Genomic DNA, 22,431 nt, shown 5'->3' with positions numbered 1-22,431 from the left:
CCTTTGCAGCCAGGTCTCCCCTGTCCTTCCTGAGAGGACCTGTGTTTTCCCTAGTCTTTCTTCTATTCCTGATGCTCCTAAATGAGCATTTTTATTACCCTTGAGCAACATCACAGCCGTGTGCTGACCTAAAGAAGTGGTTGGCACTGGCAGTAGATAATGAGAGCAGGTGCAGTTAGTGGCTGTGAATGTGTTGCAGAAGCTGTACCTAATTTCTCCTGTTTTCACAAGAAAAGATACCCTTAATAGTAAGAAAAAACCTCCACAAGCATAGCTTAATTTTTATATCACCTTTATATTACCTCTTATTGGTATATTCAGTATAGCAATTACAAAACCAAATAGACTATGCCTACCACAACCATTATCAGCTACCATTTAGAATACTAATTTAAAATGGCTTATTAGAATATTAATATCTATATTTTTTAAAACATTTATTACATATAGTACCTGCTAGTTGTCTGCTGCTGACAATTATCAAACAGATTACCAGTTGTCAGCCTACATGCAAACAACCTACTGGGTTGTTATAATTTCAAATAGATTTTAAAGTTTTCCCATTGAACAGAAATGCCAAATTCTAATGATTCTAGTTTGCAGTAATGAGGGAGCTGACAACAGGATGAGGTTGCAGCAGGCAAGGCTGGGTTTGAGCAAAAATTGTAATTGGAATTATTACATCAAATATAGAACTGAATCCTCCTAACTCATCTTATTATGCCCCAGGATATTGTAAGAGCATTTTTCCAAACATTGTCTGGGTAGAGGCTAACCGTGACTGAGGGATTGACCCAGCATTCCTTTTGAGGACTAGCTTCGTTATACAGAATAGGTTGGTTTACTGGGTCAAAAATGTGATTAGTGAGAAATTTGCAAAGCAGCTCATACAAGGACACTTCCAGTTGCTTATGTGTAGAGCTGTCTAAGTTGTTAGATTTCCCCAGTACTCCAGATACTAGAGAGGGAGTTTCTTTTCATACACTATGTCTGAATGCTGCTTTCCCTTTGCACTTTTGGTGCTTCCATCTGACAAAATTTTATTAGGAGCCAGTGCAATTTACTTGCTTTTACAAGATCAAGCAGCTTACTGCTTGAGAAAGGTGCTTAATTTATTGCTAATTTTGTTATTGAGAGAGGTAGATGGAGGGAATAGAAAGAGTACACAGGTAGTTTAGGAAAAGATTTATTGTAGCACAGATGTTTGTGTAAGCATTTACCTTTTGGGAAGCTTGTGTTAGTGTACCTCTTGGGAGATTTCTCTGGGTGTGCATGCTTTCAGAAAGGAAAAAGCACATTTAGTCTTTTTGCAACACCTTTTCCATGTAGAATCTGTAGCTGAAGCTTAAGATTCCTAGAATTTGTATGTTTCAGAATCTAATATTTTAGTGATCTGGAATTTATGCATACTGTAAAATCCACACAAAGATGGCAGCAGTTATTTCAGTCTCTTGTTACCATGGAATGGTCCTGGAACATGTCCTGGTGCCACCTGATACCTTGGCAGCTGCTCTGGGGCCCTGAGGACAAGCAGCAGTGTGTTGGGGGCAGGCAGGGTGTGGGTGCAGCACTTCCCCTGCCATGCTGCAGCTTCCCCCTCCAGCCAGGAGAGCGGTGGGTGAGCAAGGAGGGCTGCATGGAGATGCTGTGTGAGCCTTGCCCCTCAGTCCAGTGGGCTCTGTCCCCGCTGACCCTGTGGCTGGCTTTGCTCCTGCAGTGCTGCACGGGCAGGTGTACCGCTTCTGCACCTCAGAGGGGACCTGGCTGCTCAAGGAGAATTCAACCCTGCCCTGGAGGAACCTGTCTGAGTGTGAGCCCTCTGACCAGGTAAGAGTTTTTCCCTTTACACCCCCCCGCCCCCCACCTTGCTGCTGTTGTTTAGGACAAAGCAGGAGAGAGGAAAAAAATAGCTGTTGATGCCCGCTGGTTTTTCTCCTGTCAGAGTAATCTTGACTGACTCACCTCAGTGAGCCTAATGCTGAGGGACATCAGGTCTCTCCCCTTTAACAAAGGGAACATGAAGGGCAGATGAGAGCACTTTCAAATGTGCGTGAGAGCCAAGAGAAGTGACTCGGGTCATCCCAGCTGTGGTGCAAGTTGAGCAAGGAGCTCAACTGCAGGAGTGATGTACTGTTATTCCTTTGCCTTTTTTCCATTGTCACGTCATTGTAATGTGACCATTTGTTCTGTCTATCTTGTTAGCAGCTATTAAGGTGATTAAGATGAACTGAACTGAAGGATATTTGCTTTTTCACCTTTGGGCATGGGGCAATACCTGCCTTTCTTTGTTAAAGGTTTTTTTGTCTTTATACCTTCATTTTCTGTGGGCGATGGAATTAGGCTTGTCAGTGTTATTTTCTTGCCCTCATGCTTTTTACTCTGCAGGGAGCTGAGATGCCTGGCACTAAATGAAGGAGAGCACAGGGATTTTCAGAGGATTTTTGACAGCCATTGGCGTCAGCCAGTGTGCTGTGTGCGTTCCCATGACACGTGATACCACTACTACTGTGAACCTCCCAGGGCGATGCTTTTCCTCACAGAAATTGAGTGCACTCTCTCTAGCCTGGAGTACTGGGAGCCCGTGCGTTACCTAGTCAAAACAGTTCAAGTTTATGAAAGTCCCAAGAGCTGCAGGATCTATACCCTCTGTGGTTTCCATTGCTCAGTGCCTCATTCTTCAGAATGAATAAATGGCTACAGACTAGGAGGAGATTGGAAAAGAGAGAGTTTCTCTTCTCCAAATATGTGAATTTTAACCTTTTCCTTTGACTTGCAGCCTTACTCCTTGTCCCTTTTGTGTTCTGTGCTGTACCAGCAGAACAGATTTGTCTTAATACTATGTATAAGCCTGGTTGTTTCACTTTTCCTTGTTAGCCATTATGATTTCTTCCAGAGCTGTGTTGGGACATGCCAATGACTGAGATACCTAATGGTAACACTTGTTCATTTGGCACCTGCCTCCAATTTTTCATGAACTGATCTGGATTCTGAAACCCTTTGTAGGTGGTGTCACTCCCTGAAATGTGAACAGGCATGTTTGGTTTTCCAGCTAATGTATATAGAGCCCCATAGTAACTTTGGTTTATGTATCTTTGGTTTATGTATCTTGTGGGAACAAGTTGTTTTTATGAGTTTGTCATGTGTTACATTACAAATGTAGCTAAAACAAATTCCCAAGTGTTAGTGAATCTTTATAAATTTTGGTGTTTGATGTAATTTTCATCTATATACGTGTTTTAAATTGTTAGGTTTCAGTTGTTTGCTTAAGCTTTGATACTGAAGAGGTTTTTTCTTTTCAAAAGGCAGCTTTCATAGCATTTGCTTTAAAGCATTAAGCTAGCAAGTCTGAGGTACAGCTTTAAATTCTCCTGGCTGTGCAAAATATATCTGAATAACTGTACCTAATTTATGAAGTACAAGGAATGTATTCCTTTGTACAGCACAGGTCTCAGGAGTCAATTGCAGAGTTAGCAGCTTGAAGAAGGGAAATAAAATCCCTGACTCTATTTAGACAAAGATAAGTGCTTAGAGATGAACTAGAACTGTGAATATGAATGTGCCTTGGAGGCTGAGCAATAAGACTGTGTTAAAATTCAGAGCTGCCTGTACCTTTTCAAGTAATTCTCTCCTCTATAAGGATTTTGGCCGGAATTTTTAAGCAAGAGTCTCAATAATCATGTTTTCATTGAATCTGAAGAGAGCCCCCACTGCTCTGGTCTGCAGCAGGTTGCTCCATCTCAAACTGTGGTAACATCCAGGTCAAGAGATGCTGTTGGGCTCTGGTTTGTTACCAGGAGGTTGCATAAGTGAGGCAGAGCACAGATTATTTGGGAGCAGAAAAGGGTTTAGCTATGTGAATTCAAGGCATACTTTGCCTCCAAGTCATCAAATAGGACGTGGCTTGTTGCACTTTGAAGTGTAGATGAGGATCCCCCTCATTATCACAGAAAGGAGACTTGCTTGAAGTGCTCAAGTCTGAAAAGGTGAGATCTTCCATTTTTACTGCAGGTCTGAGTTGTGTCTGTGCTTCCTGCCATCAGTTTTAAGACTTGCTTGTGTGGTAATTCATGTCTCTCCAACTTTATTATGAAATAATATCACATTATCTATTTTTCTAGCCAGGCTGCAAAACCCAACTATTTGAGCGAATACCTGGGAGCAGCTGAGGAATTAAGATTAAATTTTTGTTTCTTTAGAGCATATGGAAAGTGGAAGACTGATATGACATGTGCATTTAAACTTTGAAGTAGGAGAATGATTTCTGTTTATCGTTAAGTAAGCTAGAAAGTAGCTGGGAGAAAAGAACTGAAGGCCATGAACTCTCTCTTTTCCCCCTCCACTTTTTTGTTTTTCTTTTCTTCTTTATATGCTCTCAGGATGCACCAGAAGAACAGCTCCTGAATTTGTCCATCATATACACCATTGGATATGCTCTTTCCTTCTCTGCCCTTGTAATAGCAACTGCCATTCTTCTTGGATTCAGGTAACTGGCGAAGCTTTGAAGAGAGTACGCTAAAGGTTTTATGTTTTTCTATATGACAATATCAGACTTTGACAGAAACATTTGATTATTTTTTTCCTTCCTTCCTTCCATCACCTCATTATTTCTCTATCTTTTGTTACTTCTGTGTTCCTTCCTAAAATAATTCTTTCTCAAAATGCAAAAATTGCCAAATTTTTGCAGTTACCCATATGAATATGTAGAACAGGTACTTTTTATCAATTGGAATATTTTGTTAGGTAAGTTTTTATTTCAATGAAATTTCCATTGGAAGAGGTGGCAAAAGAGAGAGATGCAAGCATTCCTTCATGGTCTCACCTTGCAGATGAGGCACAAGTCTGAGATGGGCAAGGACATTTAGGAGAAAAATTTTCATCTTGCTTTGTTTGGAGTTACCCAGAACACAAATCTCAGTCTGGCCTATATCCCAGTCTTCACATGCAAGATGTGCAGAAATGGATTTTTTGACAAAATTTATAATTTTGGAGAACTTTCAGAAATTCTTATTTCTTTCACAATATGGAAGAGAGTCTAATGGGCAACTTGAAAATTTTTTGAAATAAATTGCTGACAGCTGGCCACAGTGGTATACGGAGTTCATCCAGATTTGCACCTACAAATTCAACAGAGCGTATAAAAATTTAGACACTCATGGTTGCCCATGCCAAACATACACTCTGTGTGTTTGGTTAGAAAACAAATAAAAGCCAAAAACCCCCACCAGACCAAAACACAGCTTTGGATTCTAATAGGGATCCTTTTTCTTTTTGCCCCTTCTGTAAATGCAAGAGATGTTTTGATTCCAGCCAGACTTTCCTTCAGTTTGGAGGTGCTGAGCACAGGAGACTGATGCAGAGATGAGATCCTGTTCTGTTGTGGGAAGGAAATCCCTCTGCCATGAAGCTGATCACTACAGCTGGGTCCCATCCCTCTGATGTCCTGATGAGGCTGCCTCCCAAACAAGTATAATGTTCCATGTCCTGGTTCTCTTATTTGAAGTCAAGTCAGGAACCTTCAGTGATCCTCTGATCCTTAAGAAGTCTCCTTCCCTGACTGAAGAATTACCATTGCCAGTTATTGGTCATTTCCTCTGGTGCCTGCACTACACTTTTAGCAAGGCAGTCCCTTTCCTTTTTTCCCTTATGTATTTAACAAGGTCAGTCATATCTTTTAACTTTGAATTTCCAAAACTAAAGTGATACAAGCCTTCTCACATAGAACCATACTTTTTTAGCAATATATTATCCCTTCTGCTCCCAGTGGAGAAGCATAGGTGGGCAATATCAAGGAAGTTTTAAAATGACTGCAGAAATCCAGAGACATGCTCCCCCTCTGTGAATGCCATGTGATAATTATGATTTGTATGTGTTGTACCTGTGCAACTTTGGGACCTTTCTGACAAAGCACCAGATGGTCTTGCAGTCTCCGAATCTCTCCCAGGATAAATGTTTTCTCCTCATTTCACCTATCAGTGGCACTCCTTGAGTATTCTTAGCAGCCCAAATGTAAAGGTCACAGAGCACAACCACGTACTTTTTGAAGGAAGGGAGAAAGGATGTTTTCTGGCAGGCAACAAAGAGCAAGTTTGTCACCAAGGACTGGTAGGAGAGAGGGAATTTTGATGTCCTGACTTTTGTGGGGTGATGCTTTAGCGTTTTTTCCTTCAACTATGAAGCAGGGACTGAAGAACTGTACACAAGTGTGTGCTTCTCATTTTGAAAGTGAGATTCTAGGGACATCAGAGATACCAAGAGTCTTGTTAAAACTGTGCAGTCAATTCATTTTGTGTTCTCCTGTCTAAGTTTTTTTACCAGGAGACAAGTTGGTCCTGGATCTCATGAAATATGAGATCTACCCTATGTGAATTGCAGTTTCTGGGTTCTGACTGGAATCTCTGCCCATTTCCCTGAAGCTGCTCAGCCTCAACAAATGGGGATCAAAAGCTAATTCAATGACATGCAAATACTGATGGGCCTCTTAGAATTCTTAGACTACAAAATAACCTTTATATTTGTCTTTAAAGGTGATACAGCAGAGGAAACAATATCTCTCATGAGTCCTATTTTGGATCCCGAAAAAAATGGAAGGAAAGTCTGTCATTTCAGTGGTGGAAGCTGAATTAGGCCCATAACTTCATGACTGAAACAATTTGAATAACTTTTTGCCTGTAGCAAAAATACTCAGTAACTACCTGCAACCTATTTTCTTCAATTGCTTAATTTACATAACTTTTTCAATCGGATTGAAATGTGTAGCAGTTCTGAAGGGTAGCAACAAATGATTTTGAGTTTAAGGAACATAAATATTAATAATAGGTAAGTTTTGAAATAAATTGTGACTTAGAAGTGATACAAAAATTCTACCTGACCTATGACAAACAAGTTGTTCTTCAGTGCAAACCTCTAGCTTTCAGACCAAGTTAGTTTTTCTACCAAAATTTATAGAGCTGTAAAAACCAGACATATGAAGTATAAGTTCACTGGAAGTTTTGCTGGAATAATTGCTGATTACCATATGTTACATCTGTCTTTTAGCATCTTACAAATCATACCCAGTGTAACTTCCTTTTGGTAAAGGGTGTACCCTTGCAGAGCTGGGAGAAAAATGTGAATAAGGCTGGTAAAATACTGGCAGTAGTCTGCAATTGGATGCCATTTACATGACTGCAGTTTCTTTGATATCCCTTAACGTGCCTTTTTTTTTTGACAAGTAGCAATTTTATTGTCTTTGCAGCAGGCTGCTGAAACTCAAGAGGATTTTTCCTTTGTTTTTTTGTTTTCAATTCTGAATGCAGAGATGAAAAATCTGTTCCTTTTACCTCTACAGAAAGTATTTACAATTCTCCCAGAAGGCAATTTGAATATAGATTTTTTTTCTTGCTGTCAAAGGGTGATTTGCAGGTGGATTATTTTTCATGGTGGGTTTGAGCTGCACTGCAAGCCAGTCCTGAGCTTTGCCAAGGTAAACTTGCGCAGTGACATTGGGGTCAATTCAAAGCAATTAGCTTCAGCGTTATGTGGAACTTGACTTTTTCAGTCCTTTCAGATAAGGCTTCTGAAAATGACTTTATTTTTACACTTTTTAAGATTTAGAAATTTTTTTTTTCCTAAATACACCTATCTTCTTCCTTTCCCCAAACATTATCTCTAAGGGCTAAAGTTTTGAATTGTGTGTTTTCCTTGATAATATTTTCTTCCCAAAGACAGTTTGAAATCCCTACAGCCATTCCCAAGTTATGGGGTTTCCTCTGGTGCCTCCTGATTTCTTACAGGGCTCGTTGTTCCCTTTCTTAGTCCTGTGTCTGATGTTGCATCTTTTATGTGGGTAGTGGATCATGACTGGATTTTTCTTTTTACAGACATCTGCACTGCACGAGGAATTACATTCACCTGAACCTCTTCACCTCTTTCATCCTCCGGGCTATATCTGTTTTCATTAAAGACTCAGTGGTGAAGTGGATGTACAGCACAGCCACACAGGAGTACCAGTGGGAAGGACTTATAGCCTTCCAGGTAAGGCTGTGGTCATTCCTAGGATATTGGAGTCATCACTCTGGTGTGTCTGCATCACAGCACGTAGTTTAATTTTTTAGTTGGTGGCATTACATGTTTCTCTACCTGGGGGAAGTTAGCCCCCACAAGAGAGAGGAACAAGAAGCAGATCTTTTTGCATACATATATATGAATGCATACACCAATACCCTTATCTTCTTTCTATGCTGTAGTTTCATTTCTTTCTAACAGTGATAAGAGGGCATTTATTCTCCTACGCCAGCACTTTTTGTGATAGAACTGGCCATCTGGTCAGTTGGTTTTCCACCAGCTAAGTTGGTTGTTCCTGGTCATCTCTATATAATCTCTTGATGGCAGGAAAAAAAGGAAGCATCTGATTAAAATGCAAATTTGAAAGCATTTAGAAAAGCTTTGGAGGAATAGGCTAATTAAATACTTCTAACTGATGAGAGAGGCTATACAACTCTTTTGTAAATAATGATGAAAGTGTGCCCTTCCCCATTTGGATTTGGAATGCAAAATGTACTTGAAACCTCAAAGAGAAGTAGCTTTATTATCTGTATAGCTCTTGTGACTTTAAAACATGGGTACAGCATTTGCTGCTGCAGTACAGGTTTGGAGTGGTAAGGGGAAACTCTCCTGCTGCATCCTTAGTGCCCATCCTTTTCTGACACTGCCTAAGGCAGAAGTGCTAAAACAATTTAGTGAATCTCATGTGATGGTTGATTTTTTTTCTCATCTGCAATTTATCAGTTACCAGAAAATAATATTGCATCTTAAATGGTTTGGAAAAGTTCATATTGGATTGTCAGTCATTTCCACTTTTTGGAACGCCTTGACTTTATGATTTTACACACAGTTTACTCAATAGTGGTTTCATCAGGTCTGATGGATATATTAATTAGGTAATCATACTTACCTAAAACCTTTCTGATCAGCTCTGTATTTTACCAGCTATGAGAGAATTTGCACTTAAATGGGGTGCAATGGGCAACATTGCTTTTCTATGAAAATATCCTTTGCTTTGGCAAATAGTCAACCTTATGCCATCTACTCTTTTCTTTTTAATAGAGAAGTTCTCAACTGCAAAATAGAGTATCCAGGAAAGTGAAAGATTCACTGACTGTGGTTGATATAGTACCTTTCACTTGTTCTTTTCATCTTTATTCAGGCTTTTCAAAATAAAATCAATTGCTTATTGAGGGAAAAAATACAGAATAGGAGGAGTTTTTAGGGAGTTTTTTTAAGGAGTTGTGTTGTTGAAAGCATCTGTCTGCTGTGCATAGAACCTATTCCTGGCTTCTGTCCATTCAGCAATAAAATATGTGATTAGTTTAGCAAGCTCCCTTTTTGAGGAGCAAGAGTAGTAAAGGGAACCAGTCTTTTGAGTTAGTATCCTTTTATTCAGTCCCCTGTTGGGTTACTTTGGGCTGTGATTTTTTCCATCGCAGGAATCACTCAGCTGCCGTTTGGTCTTTGTGATGATGCAGTATTGTGTGGCTGCAAACTACTACTGGCTGCTGGTGGAAGGCATGTACCTGTACACACTGCTGGTGCTCTCTGTCTTCTCTGAGCAGAGGATTTTCCGCCTCTATCTCTGCATTGGCTGGGGTGAGTTGGATTTTCCATTTGTCCTCCTGTGGCTGCACTGGCAGAGGGGATGACAGGAGGACTTGTGTGTCTGTCCTAGTGCTGCCGAGTTCAAGTCCTGCACTCTGCATTCTCTTTTTGTTCCTGATCCCTTACCTTGTTTGGGCTGGAGGGTATGGTCACAGGTCCTGGATGCTCATGGCACAGAGGCTGTGGGACACTGCAGAAACTCACCAAACCAGTGGCAAACTACTTTTCCTTCAGGACATGACCTTCCCAGGACAGATTGTGTGTGGGTGGTTCCAGCTGGATGTGGACTTTTCTAGACTGCCTTGCTTCATCTCCTGAAAGTTTTTGATTGCATTTAAAGACATGTGAACTGCTTGTGGTGTAAAATAGCAAAGCTGCTTTGCATCTGGGTGAGGACAACAGTAGAGAAATGGTGACAGCATGGGAGGGGATGATGCAAAGGGGCAGGGGGTGTCGGGTTGGCTAATTGGGCAGAGCAGGTCAGATGGGGATTGTCTGGAAAAAAAAAGGTCAGGGGTGCATGTGCCGTGGGCATGTGTGTGTGTGAAATCAAGGATTTTGATGCCTTGAAATCAGCTGGTTCACTAAGGGTCACCTTCTGCAGAAAGGGTAAAGCATTGATTCTTTCACTATATAGTTCACCTGAAAATACATTACAGTTTGGGATCAATCTCATTTTTAGTGTGATCTTGCATGTACTTTTACTGCATTCTCTCCCTCCCTCTTCTCTACCCTCCCCTTTTGGTGGAATCAGGCCACTTTTGGAAAGATGAAAGTAAATACAAATAAATACTACAAGTGCTTTCACAGATGCTAGTTTGAACATTTAAATTGCTTTGACTCTCCTCCTCTCTCTTTGGATTTCAATTGTGAATATTTTAGCAAATTAGTTCTCTGGAAAAATGCATATAAATAGCATATTATTGTCCCAATTCTACAAAAACTTGATATATAATGAGAAAAGGTTTTCTGTTATATTGATAGGAATAAATTAATGCAAATAATAGCAGTTTCCTGCAGGAGGGTTTTATTTAAAGTTCTCTATCTTCCATATTCTTTCATGTCAGGCATGCAGCAAAAGCAGCACATTTTTGTTTAACATTTGAACTATATGTTTTAATTAGACACTCAATTTAATTAAAAAAAAGGGGGGAGGGGGAGCTATCCTGAAGCAATGACTGAGGTCATGAAAGGAAATGGAAAAGAAATTAGAACAAAATTATATCTAGTCAAATCCTAAGGGGACTGTGTTTACTTATAAGAAAGAGTTAGGCTGCTTTTGGTCTGAATCACTTCTATTTAGAGTTTGTCTCCTGCAAAGGCAGAAGGCAGAAATAGATGATGTTATTTTGGTTTTGTTCTTTTTTTACAATGGTGGTTTTGCTATTGTATGTTGAATTTCTAGATGAGGTTTTGGAAACGAGCAGCAATGCAAGAACTTGGCACTAGACACATGGGTTTCATCCAAGCTTTCTAGAAAAGCTCTGTCTGTGCCATTCAATCGTTATCTGTACAATTTCTTGCTCTTCCATATGTGTCTGCATGTGCAAACCTTGCCAATGATTGTCCACCTTCAAATGAGAAACATCTGCTATTTCAGTGCTCCCAGATTAGTTATACCAGATAGCAGTTTCATCTCTAACCAGTGAAAGATATAATAATTTTTCCTGATCTTTCTGCTTCTTCATTGGTCATTCCATTTTTTGGGTGCTCAAGTCCCTCACCAGGTGACTTTCTGCTGTATGCAACATTCAGAAGATTTTTATTTAATTTGATTTTTGAGCTGCCTGATAGCCTCAGTGTGATGCTGAGGCTTCAGAGAGAGAGAGACAGTAGGTTCCTGTTTGAACTGTTGTCCTGCTCTTTGAAGTAGTCAATCAGCTGTAAAAATAAGGCTGGAACAAAAAATTAAATATTTATTTGATTGCCAGCGCTAATTTGATTCTCTGACCATTTGTTCCATTAATGAATTGGCCTCTTACAGGATATCTTTTTAACTTTTTCATTTCTTATAATTTGATCAATATTTATGAATGAAAATTTCATGTTTCTATTCCTCAAAAACATAGTCACTTTGTTGTTATTTCTTACAATTGTAACTGAAGATTGTGATCACTCTCAGATGTGCTGGAGTCTGCTGTCCTGGAGCCCAGGATACTGAGCTTGATGTGCACCCTCCTCACTGCCCTAAGGTCCTTGAATTCCCCCATTTCATGGGCACTGCAGCCAAGGCTGCCCTTGGGCTTCACATTCCCCACCAGCTCCTCCTCGTTGGTGAGAGCAATGTCCAGCATGGCACCTCTCCTCATTGGCTCCTCTGTCACTTGGAGCAGGAATTTATCAGTGTGATCCAGGAAGCTCCTGCATCGCTTATGCTCTGCTCTGCTGTCCCTCCAGCAGATATGGGAGTGGTTGAAGCCTCAGGAGTACCAGGGTTTGTGACTGTGAGGCTGCTCCTGTCTGTTTGCAGAAGGGCTTCCTGGTCAGGCAGCCTACAGCAGACTCCCTGTAATGTCACTTGTCCCTGTCCTCCCTTGAACCTGACCCACAAGCTCCCAGTCAGCTCCTCACCCATCCCCAGGTGGAACTCCATGCACTCCAGTGTCACTGATGTGGTGACACCCCCTCCTGCTCTTTCCTGCCTGGCCTCCCTGAAGAGCCTGTGGCATTCTGTTCCAGCACTCCAGTGAGGAGCCATCCCACCATGTCTCTGTGATGCCAGTGAGATCATAGCCCTGCAGGTACTGCCACTGGCATCCTGCTGGTAGGAGTGGATGGATTAAAGATCTCATTTTCCAGTAACTTCAGTTTAAAGCCCTCTTCCCAGGCTTGGCAAGCCTCTGACTAAAGATTTTTTCCCTTCTCTGTCAGATTCAGTCCATAGAGACCAGTTGTTCCAAGATATTCCAGTTTTTGTTATATGATAACATCAGGTCAGTTCTAAAGTCAGTTATTAGACAGTAGTCCATTTATTATCAGTTCAAATGACAAATTATCCTTTGCTGTTGAAGTATTTATAAAGGGGAAAGTCTGTCTTGCATTATTATACTTTTAAAAAAAACTAGAAAAATCATAAAATCTTGATAGACCTATGAAAATTAATGTAGTTTCATAGATTGGGAGTAATTTATGCTAACATCATATATATTGATAGAATTGTATAAACCTTCCCTGTTACTTTTGAGGTAACTGTATTCCTAATGGCCACTTCACTGCTGAGATTTTATGTCATACTAGGCTTTGAGATGGCAGTGTTAAATTTTTCCTATTTCATTTAATGTGGAATACATCTTGCTTATGTCTTCCATTTCTTTGTCAAAGCAGAATTCCATATGTTTATGTCAGCCTTAAGTTCCACATACCTTACTGCAAAAACAATTGTACATTCTACCTTCAATGCCGATGGAGAAAAAGAAGGCAGAAACACTTTGCAGCATCAAAACCCCAAAATTTTAATAGGCTAATGGAAGAGCAGGTAGGTGAGAGGTTTCCTTCCCTCTGGGGGTCAGCACAACAGCAGCCAAAACAGCTGTTGATTCACACAGTCATTTGCACTTGCAGAAAAGAAAATCTGTTGCTATGCACTGCTGGTACCTGGTGCTTCCTTGAGAAATCCTTGCCCATGGATCTCACTTTCTGGAGAGAAGTAAAAACATTTATAAGAATGGGGTGAAAAAAAAAAACCCAACCTAACTACAGAGATCAAGATCATTACTTATTTGTTTTGTTTGTTTCTCAGTATGTGCGGACTGGTCTGAATCAGTGTCCAGGACACCAACCCAGTGTTCATCATGTCTGAGCCCAAGGCAGGAGCTGCTGAGCCTGACATTGAGTTTCAGCTATCAGTACAGTACTGAATAGTCTCTGGACAAGGGCAGTTTATACTTGTAAAGCTGCTGTATCAGCAGATTTTAGCAGAAAAGGGACCTGTTCACATCTAAGAGTAGAGAGGAGGGAAGAATGGGGAAAGAACAGAAACATCCCGCTGTGACTCTGAGCAGCGACCAGACAGGAGACCATTTTCAGCACTAAAGGCTAAGAAGAAAATGTTACTAAACAGCTAAATATTCTCTGAGCTTCTGTGGTAATTTTACACCCAGTTGCACTTGCAGCAGGAAAATGACCATAAAAAATAAATAATCTGCTTCCTTCCAAGCCTTGGCAATCCAAACTTGCTCTAAGGAAGAACACTTTGAGGAATGAAGCTATTAAAAGCAGGAGGCCTGGCTGGGGCATCTAAATCTACATCCTGATTGCAAGGAATATATGACTGGAACAGAACCAGTAAGAAACCTTCCTTCAGAAGCCCAGTATGAACTCACTGTAGCAACAGGAGGCATTCATAGCACTGACCACTTTTTTTCTATTTTCAAATGAAAACTCTGTTTCAGACAAGGATGTAAAAATAGATTTTGTGTCCAGACTCATCTTGGTAAGAAATGCATTTCAGGAATTCCTCTTAATCCTCTTTACTCTCTGTTTCCAAATTAAACTTTTTAATGTTTTTCCTTTTTTAGGAAGAAAAAAAATTAATCTTCTCACATCATCAGTGCTTTTACTCTTTTTACATATAGTCATATTTGTTTATAATTTCTTTCAGTTCCTCATGGCGTCATTCTTGAATTCCTTCACCTATCAGTTGATCAAGTCAGAGCATCTTGGATGCTTTCTGAGAGAAAGAAGAATCAACTTGTTCTGACAGCAGTAGTGTCCTTCTGATTTATGTGCCTGATTTTCTCAGAGGCTGAACGTATCACACGTGGGATGTCAGGTTACAGCTAAAATACTGAAAACAGCCCTAAAATGCTGTATTCAGAATATGTCCTTCTTTAAAAGTTTCAGCAGGATAGCAGTGCTCTGGTCCTTCAGAGAAAAATCTACTTCAGGAAGAATCTCGAATCAGCATGTGAAGATGAGGGGAGCCTCCTTGCTCCTCGTATATCTTTCCTGAAATTTCCTCTCTGTAAAGTGAGGTACAATGCAAAGCTACAAATACGGTGTAAGAATGGAAACTTGCTTGCACGTGGAGGTAAAGGAAGGATGATGGCATGGAATAGCACCACCTGCTGACACCTCTCTTGGAAATGTTCTGGGTTCCAGAACAAACCTGAGCTTTTCTGTTCTGTTACCAAAATATCTCAGACCTGTTCAATGAAGAGACTGATTTTTGAATGCTGCTGTCACGACATGGTAACTTCATTAGCAGCTGCAGGAATTTCTTGCCTCTCTCATTAGGAATAGTGGAGCATTCTGAAGATGCCAACCTGTACAGGTTTTCTCAACATTTTTTCTCTCTTATCTACTCCATCCTTTTGCCATTCTGAAAAATGAATGTTTTTCCAATTTTTTTTTGCTGTTTTTCTTACTATGCAGGCACCTGGCCAGATGTAGAATATTTAAGCTAGAGTGAAACTAAGTAGGTTGTGCTGCTTATTTATGCAGTGGGATGTTAAGATGATGATTTGGCAGTTGCATTACGTTCTCATCATCCATAATATGTATTATTATTGCAGCCCATAATTCAGATGCCCAGTCATTTGAAGTTGAACTTTATTAGCTGAGCTGTCAGCAGACTTATTTTCTAGTACACTTGACAGATTTCATAATTACCATGTAGTGTTCAAAGATTTTGGGTCAGCTATCAACCTGCAAGAATTAAGGTCACAGTTTATTGTGATCAGGCTGTTGCAGTTTCTGGCGTCTTCAGCAGTGATGCAGTACAGAAGAAAAAGTAGACATTGCCATTTCCAGAATTCAGAAACTTTTCTCTGGCCAGTTATCTCAGAAAAGATCCATCTCAGAGCTTTCTGTATGACCAAAAAAAAAAAAAAAAAAAAAAAAAGGCAAAACCAGAAAGAGTTCAGCCAACACCTTAAATAAATGCCTACTTTAAATGAGTGTAGTTTTTTTCCTTGGGTATCTGATATACTTTGAATAGCAGCAGCAAGAGGAAGAAGTGTGAGACTGAAACTCTAATGCATCAAGTGCTATGTTGGAAGCCCAGGAGTGGAATACACCACTGATGCTGTTAATGAAATGTGGTATCTGTGATGTTTATTCAGTGAGTTGTATTCCGTTTACTTCCACTGCCTGCTCAAACCAAATAGAGTTCTCTTGACTGTAACCAGAATAATATATGGGGTTTTGCCAGTTAATGCAGGCTAACTAAATATCAAGACTGTTAATTAGTCTTCGGAGAGTCTCGGTGACCCTTGCAAATGGCAGCTACTGCAGAGATGCTTCAGATTTGCTCTTTTGCTGTGATGGAATAACTTCTACAGGGAATGTTCTTGGGGCAGTCTCCTCTTTAGATCTTCACTAGGGCTTTGGAAAACTGCATGTGTTCCCATCTGCTGTATCCCAGACAGTTTCCAGAGCAGTCAGTTTCTCAGGACAAGTCTTTGTGAATTTGGCAGATGTCAGGTAGTATCCATGCAGTAAGTTTTGAACATTAGTGCAAATTCATGTGTGCGCTGTCAAGTCTTGGGTGTCTCAGACTAAAATGTGCATTGCCAGCATGGAAAATAGTGTGACTGATGGTGCTGCAATACCAAGACACCAGTGGTGTGCATCACAAGTGGGAGTGGGCAGAGAATGTTGAACAAGTTGCTTTATACTTGCTGCCTATTAATTTGTATAATATTTGCATAGCTGATGCAATTCTCTTATATCAGCCTCACTCTAGTTAGGCTCTTTTGAAATATAGTATTAATAATAGGTTCTCAATTTAAATGTCGAGTGATTTGATTAAACATGGAGAGATTTCTGATGTATCTAGGAGACTGAGATACCCACAAATCATTATTATCTCTTGATCTATCAAATGATATATCCACTGACATACAGCCTTAGTGCTGTCGGTGTTTGTGTCTTATCCTGTAAGTTTCATATTAAGATGTCTTAATGCTCAGCAAAGTCAAGAAAGAAATAATTCAAACTGTACATCATTTCTGTGAATCAAAGTCTCATTTGATTTTGAAGTGATGTGCAGTGAGCCCGTTCTTAATCTCTCTATATGACTATCAAGGCAGCATACAGTTTTTGGTAACTTTGTTCCCAAAATACTGTGTATTCTCAATATCAAGTAAATCCATGGAACATGATAGCTATTTGCCCAAATAATCTCTACTCAGTTCATTATCTTTGCTATTATTCTAATTATTGGTATTTTTTCCATGCTGCTCTTTGTTCTCCCTCTTTTCTTTTTTTTTAAGTAACTGATTAAAGAGAATATTATTATTCTGTGTCTGTAGTGTTTAGCTGTTCTGATAGCAGAGAAATTCTACAACGCAAGAAAAGTGAAGGTTTTTTACTGATAATACCCAATAAAGATAGTGCTTGAGGTGCTCAGACTGTGGGGGATGATCAATTTCCCTATGACTTCTGCTGCCACAAACTGTGGATTTGCCCTGTGCAGAACTTAATGCTGCAGCCTGATCTTCTTACCATCCCTGACTTTACTGATTCTTAAGAATAAAGTACCAAAGTATGGTAAATGTTGCTTTTTCTATACAATGCACATGCAGCATCAGACACTGTCCAAGGAGGAATTCAACCATCTTGATCTGTCCTTAAGCAGAAATTCCTCATCGTGCCTTTTCACTCACAACCTGCTTTCCTTCCTTGTGTGCATTTTTATCATTCTCTGTACTGAGTATTGGTTGGTAGGTGCACTTGAAAATTATTTTTAATGACCTAGGTTCTTCATAAATGAGAGAAGTTAATTAGAGAGCTTTTGATGCTGTAAAGCAGGTAATGAGTGCCAGCCCACCTGGCTTGTCTCTGCCCTTTCCAGCCCAGATGCGCTGTCAGGTGAGGGCAGGGCCAAGCCTCTCCTCCCTGCCACCTTCCTCTGCTGGCTTTGCTGCAGCCACTCGAGTGCACACCAGTGCCACAGCCAGAACTGGCACTTCTCTGTGGGGCAGGACACTTGCTGAGGGTGCCCACCCTCCCTCTGCCACGGGGGGCATCTGGGGCTGGGTGTGCTCCAGCCTTGGCGCCAGTACACAGCCTGAACTTGGTCCTGCTTGAGTACAGTGACCCACAAGCAGAAATTTAGACACAAAGGTCTTGGTCAGAGCACACTGCACCCTTCTCTAGCATGAGTGCAGAGGCTAGTAGAGCTTCCAAAAATTTAATTCCCTTGGCCTGTCTGTGAAAAAATCCACAGAAAAAGTGGTGAATGCCTGTTATGGGGCACTTATGTTGTTCATTTTTCATGCCTGTTGAGAGCTGGGTGGGAGCCTAGTGTTCATGGCAATCTATATAGGATGGGAGCTGCAATCCTGACACCAGTTAATCCTGTTGGGGGGAGGCAGAGGGAGTTGTCCTTCTGTCACTTTTTTCCCAGTCTCAATGTCAATGTCAGCCTTGTCTCTCTTTTCAGGTGTGCCAATGCTGTTTGTTATCCTCTGGGGAACTGTCAAGTACCTTTATGAAGATGAGGGGTTGGTTTAGTTCTGATTTTTATAGCTGTCTCATTTGTGCTGTATGTGTGCACCAGCAGGTCACTGTTTGCTTTCTGTTCAGCGTGGTTTGCTTTGGCAATGTGCTGAAAACTCACATAATTGCTTCTGTTTTGTCTGAAGGTCTTGCATAACATTTCAGAAAGGAGAATATGTTTTTTTCTGATCAGAATTTTCTGGATGTCTGAATGAATCTATTCTTTTTCAGGTCAAGGAAAGGTATGTTTTGTTTTTCTGTACTTATAGTATCAACACTAGCAGTCATCCTACCTAACCAAGACCACTCCTGATACTGTGCCTTTGGCAGTAGCCTTTACAGTTGTTTCAGAAGAAGACAGCAGCCTCCCACAGGATTCTGCCTGCAATTTGTAGTGATTAGCCTATGCCTAGCAGCAGAGAAGTGATTGCCTTTTCTTGTTTAAGCTCCCATTATTTAGGTTTTCCTAAAATAAAGGCACATTCTCTGTCTGCTTACATTAGTCTTGCTGAAGTCAACTATGTCACGCACAAGACTGCTGTAAAACACAAAATACTTTTTGTGCTTTTTTACCATGATGGCTGTTCTGGAAAAAATTACCTTTGTATATGCTTTATAAATAGCTGTTTTATAAATAGCACTGTAACTTGTTGGATTTTTTTTGTTTGTTTGTTGGTTTGTTTTTTTTAAGTGAGGAAAATGGCTTCTTTTTAGAGATAGTGGCTGCCTAGAAATATTTGGGTAGTTTTCTGTGTGAAAAGAAATAAATTTGTGTTCTTTCATTTTTATTTTAATTTTTTTTTTATTTAATGGGTTTTCCTCTTACTTAGTTTCCACACTACTCAGCCAAGACTTTTGTAGAGGATCCTTTTATTTTTTTCTTTTTTTTTTTAATTCCCAGACACAATTATTATTGAAGAGTTGCTGCAATGTGAAAATTCAGTTTAGTCAGAGCCACCCCCAAACTGTTTTCTGGTGTTTCTGATTATTAAGAACCAATATTTTTTTGTGTGTGTGTTCCTCATAGTACTGCACCAGTTCAGTCAAATCTGCCTTTTCTGGTTAAAGCAATGCTAGGATTTTTTGACTTTCCTTTTCAGTGTTGACGTGATGATAGTCTTAGCAAGAATTGTGGCTGCACTGATGTACTGCAAGTTTTGTTGAAATTATCAGAATAGGTGTAGAGACCATGCAGCCTCTGAACAGGCGATGTTCCATGGGCATATCTTCCCATTGATGTAGAAAATGTATTCAAAGTGCTCATGCTGAGCCTCCCACATTATGTGGTGCTCAGAGCTGATTTATTTTTTCTATTAAGGAAAACTGTCATTCACTGCCTTCAGCAGACCTTAAAAGGGGCAATTTTGCACATTATTGAATTTTCTAAATGTTGTCTAAATATTTGTAAAATACAGCAATAAATAACTACATGCAGCAGCTGCTCTGAAAGGCAAGAGTTCTGTGCCTTAGGCAGGCATTTGCTGGATTAGCCAGGGATATCTTTCATGCTGTTTGCCATAGCTCTGTCACCATGCAGTGGGCTGTAAATTTCATTTGTGATTTAACTACTTCCCTGGCTATGAAGAATAACAGGAAATAAATGTGGTCAGGGCTAGGAATCTGAGGCAGTCCTGTGAATGTAGCCTTTGAGTAAAGGACTGAAGCCTGCAAGACTTGGTTGGTTGCACACTGCCTTCTTTCCTTACATGTGCAAGTATAAACTCCTTTAGAACACAATTAGTGTTTTTAAAAGTGAACTATTAAAAAATATTTTGTCTAGATTACAAATACAATTAAAGGCAAGCTGTTGTTCTTAGTTATTAGACTGTGCCTAAAAAGCTGATACTTACACATTTTTGCTTCTGTCTGCAATTAAGTATGGGAGCAAAACAGTCAGCCTTCAATCTTTTTTTTTCCCATTCACCTGTAGCAATTCAAGGTTAAAATTCAGTGTTTTCACTTCTAGAAGGAGAATACTGGATTGGTAAGCAAAGGCAGAAACATCCCACTAGCATTTTTTTCATTGGACAAATTCTCCATTCATGAGTCTGAGGCTATTAGTTGCCAAGCATCTTCTGAGAGGTGCTGAGCAAACTGTAGGGATAGATCCTAAGCACAATAGATATTGGTGCATTTATCAGTGTGGCAATCACACAAAGCACAGATGGGCCAGAAGTCATGTAGAGATATACCAGTTTTATTTTGTGGATGCTTTAATAGCCATGACACCTTAATTGACCTGTAATGGTTTTTTTATTGCACATATTTGTATAAATTTAAAGGTAGCTAAAATTGATGTGTGCCACAGGAAGCAAATTAACACAGAAACGTAGCAGAGTTAATGTAAAGAATTGTTCTCAGCCTCTGTTATTATGAAGATTTTTTTTAATTACCTCGGCATCTACTGCAGCTGGTGAGAAAATTGGAACTCAACTTCCAGCTATGCTTATTATCCCATCAGTCTTGAGGTGTTCAGATAAAAAAAATTTCCATGAAGCTGGCTCCCACTCGTGTACCAATTAAGAAGTTCTGTAGCTGAGATTCTGGCTCAGGTACACTGCACACAGCCTGCACACCTTTTTTGCCCAATACCTAAAATGCAATTGAATTGGAGGCTGTAGAGCTGCTGGTGGCAATAATATGCTCTTTGTACACATTCAACTGAAATTGAAGGAAAAATAATATCTCAAGCCCTTCTTGGACTTGCAGTCCCTGCAAGGGAATGTGGACTTGCCACAGCCGAGCTGTTGCGCTTCCCTCTCTAGTAAGTGAGCACATGTGGGTGCATGCTTGTAGCATGGAACCCTCCCCGTGCTGCATGGTTTGCTCTTTGCTCTTAGACTGTCCCACTACAAGGCTGGGGAGGGTTTCAGCTCCACCAGCATCACTCAAGATGAACGTTCACAGGTCTTCTAAGAAGCCTTAGGGAAAATTGTGTATATGTATGTCTTGGCAGAACAGATTTGGAGCTGAAGAGAAACTTTTTTTGGGAAGGAATCTATGTTTTATGTAGTGCTGTTTCGTGGTCTGTTTCCTACTCTGCGTAGCTCAGTAAACTGCTGTCTTTACTGGTGTCTGCTGCTTCTGAGTAATGCTGAGCAAGAGGCTAACAAAGTAATTTCACAGAAATATTAAGAATGCTGTCACTGCAGGAGCAAGCCAAGTGAGACATGAGCACTGCCCTAACACCTGGGCCGTCCTACACAGACATTGCCCACTGAGCAGTGGGGGTGGCTGGCTGTGGCCAGAGGAAAGGAACTAGATGTACAAACCCTCAGTTTAAGGTTCGCTTCAGACCAGTGATCCCAAACTGTGGCTGCTGTGACTCTTCTTGTCATTTTTCTCCCATATTGCTTAGGGAGACAGGAATTTTGAAAGCTTAAATGAGACTCGTGCAGTAAATGAAGTATTATATTGTTGCAGCATGCTACTTACTTGGCAGAGGGCTCAGGTCAGCAAAAGTTAGGAACTGTTGCTCCCATTTTTGATTTTACTTGTTTATAATTTTTAAAACTCCTGGTGGGCCTGAAACCTTGTGCATATGCACCAAAAGAGCTGGAGTTTGCAGCTGCAATTGCTTTCCCATGGTTGAAATTAGTAACTCCTTTTTGAAAATAAGGACAGATAAAATAGATGACTGATCTCAATATTGTTATGACAATAATGATGGTAAGTAATGGGATAAAAACTAGCAAGCAATTAAATAAGATGATCTGACATTGGAGACTGAAGAATAATAAAAAATAGTGCAGGATGAGGAAGCTAAGAATGACAGCGGAAAGCTCAGACTCAAACAGATTCCCCCCGTTTCTTCTTTCAGCCAAATGACAAATTTGACCTTGGTTTTAATGGAGTAAATCTTCACAATTAATGGATGATAATTCATAGCAAATTGTGGAGGAGAGCTAGCCATTAGTGGGTAAGAAAGGCCAGTGAGTAGTATCCAGCTTGATTATGATAGCTGCAATAGTACAGAGCATTCAGTGTTTCTGAGAAGCAGCTGCATCTGTTTCCATGTCAGCATGATGTGCTTTCCTGGTATCTAGTCCTTAATATTGTTTTCCATCTGCATTGCTGGAACAGAATGAAAAGAAAGAGATTTTAGTAATGTACTGAAACTTTTCCTTCATCTCCTTTTTTTTTCTGTCCTCCTAGTTGCTGGACCAGAAACTATAACATGAATTACTGGTTGATCATCAGACTGCCCATTCTCATTGCCATTGGGGTGAGTCTGAGACGTGTGCTGTGAGATGGTACATTTCCCTGAGAACAGCACAATATGGTACAAAGATGCACATGTGGCCATTGTGCATCTCCAAAGGCTAATAACCTTTGAGGCTGTTGACATTTTCATTC

The 22,431-nt window shown here is 40.3% G+C and overlaps 1 protein-coding gene across 1 annotated transcript in view; it reads left to right on the top strand.

The window, feature by feature from the left end:
* GLP1R (glucagon like peptide 1 receptor) overlaps positions 1-22,431 on the top strand; it is an 82,417-nt gene that overhangs the window by 50,638 nt on the left and 9,348 nt on the right. The window contains 6 exon segments of the mRNA XM_058801461.1: positions 1,718-1,827; positions 4,377-4,483; positions 7,860-8,013; positions 9,465-9,624; positions 18,020-18,080; positions 22,231-22,300. Coding sequence (XP_058657444.1) covers positions 1,718-1,827; positions 4,377-4,483; positions 7,860-8,013; positions 9,465-9,624; positions 18,020-18,080; positions 22,231-22,300 — 662 coding nt within the window.

Source organism: Ammospiza caudacuta, chromosome 3 (genome assembly GCF_027887145.1).
Source record: "Ammospiza caudacuta isolate bAmmCau1 chromosome 3, bAmmCau1.pri, whole genome shotgun sequence".
NCBI classification, from domain to species: Eukaryota; Metazoa; Chordata; class Aves; order Passeriformes; family Passerellidae; genus Ammospiza; species Ammospiza caudacuta.
The sequence above is the reverse complement of the archived record's forward strand: the minus strand, read 5'-3'. Positions and strand labels throughout refer to the sequence as shown.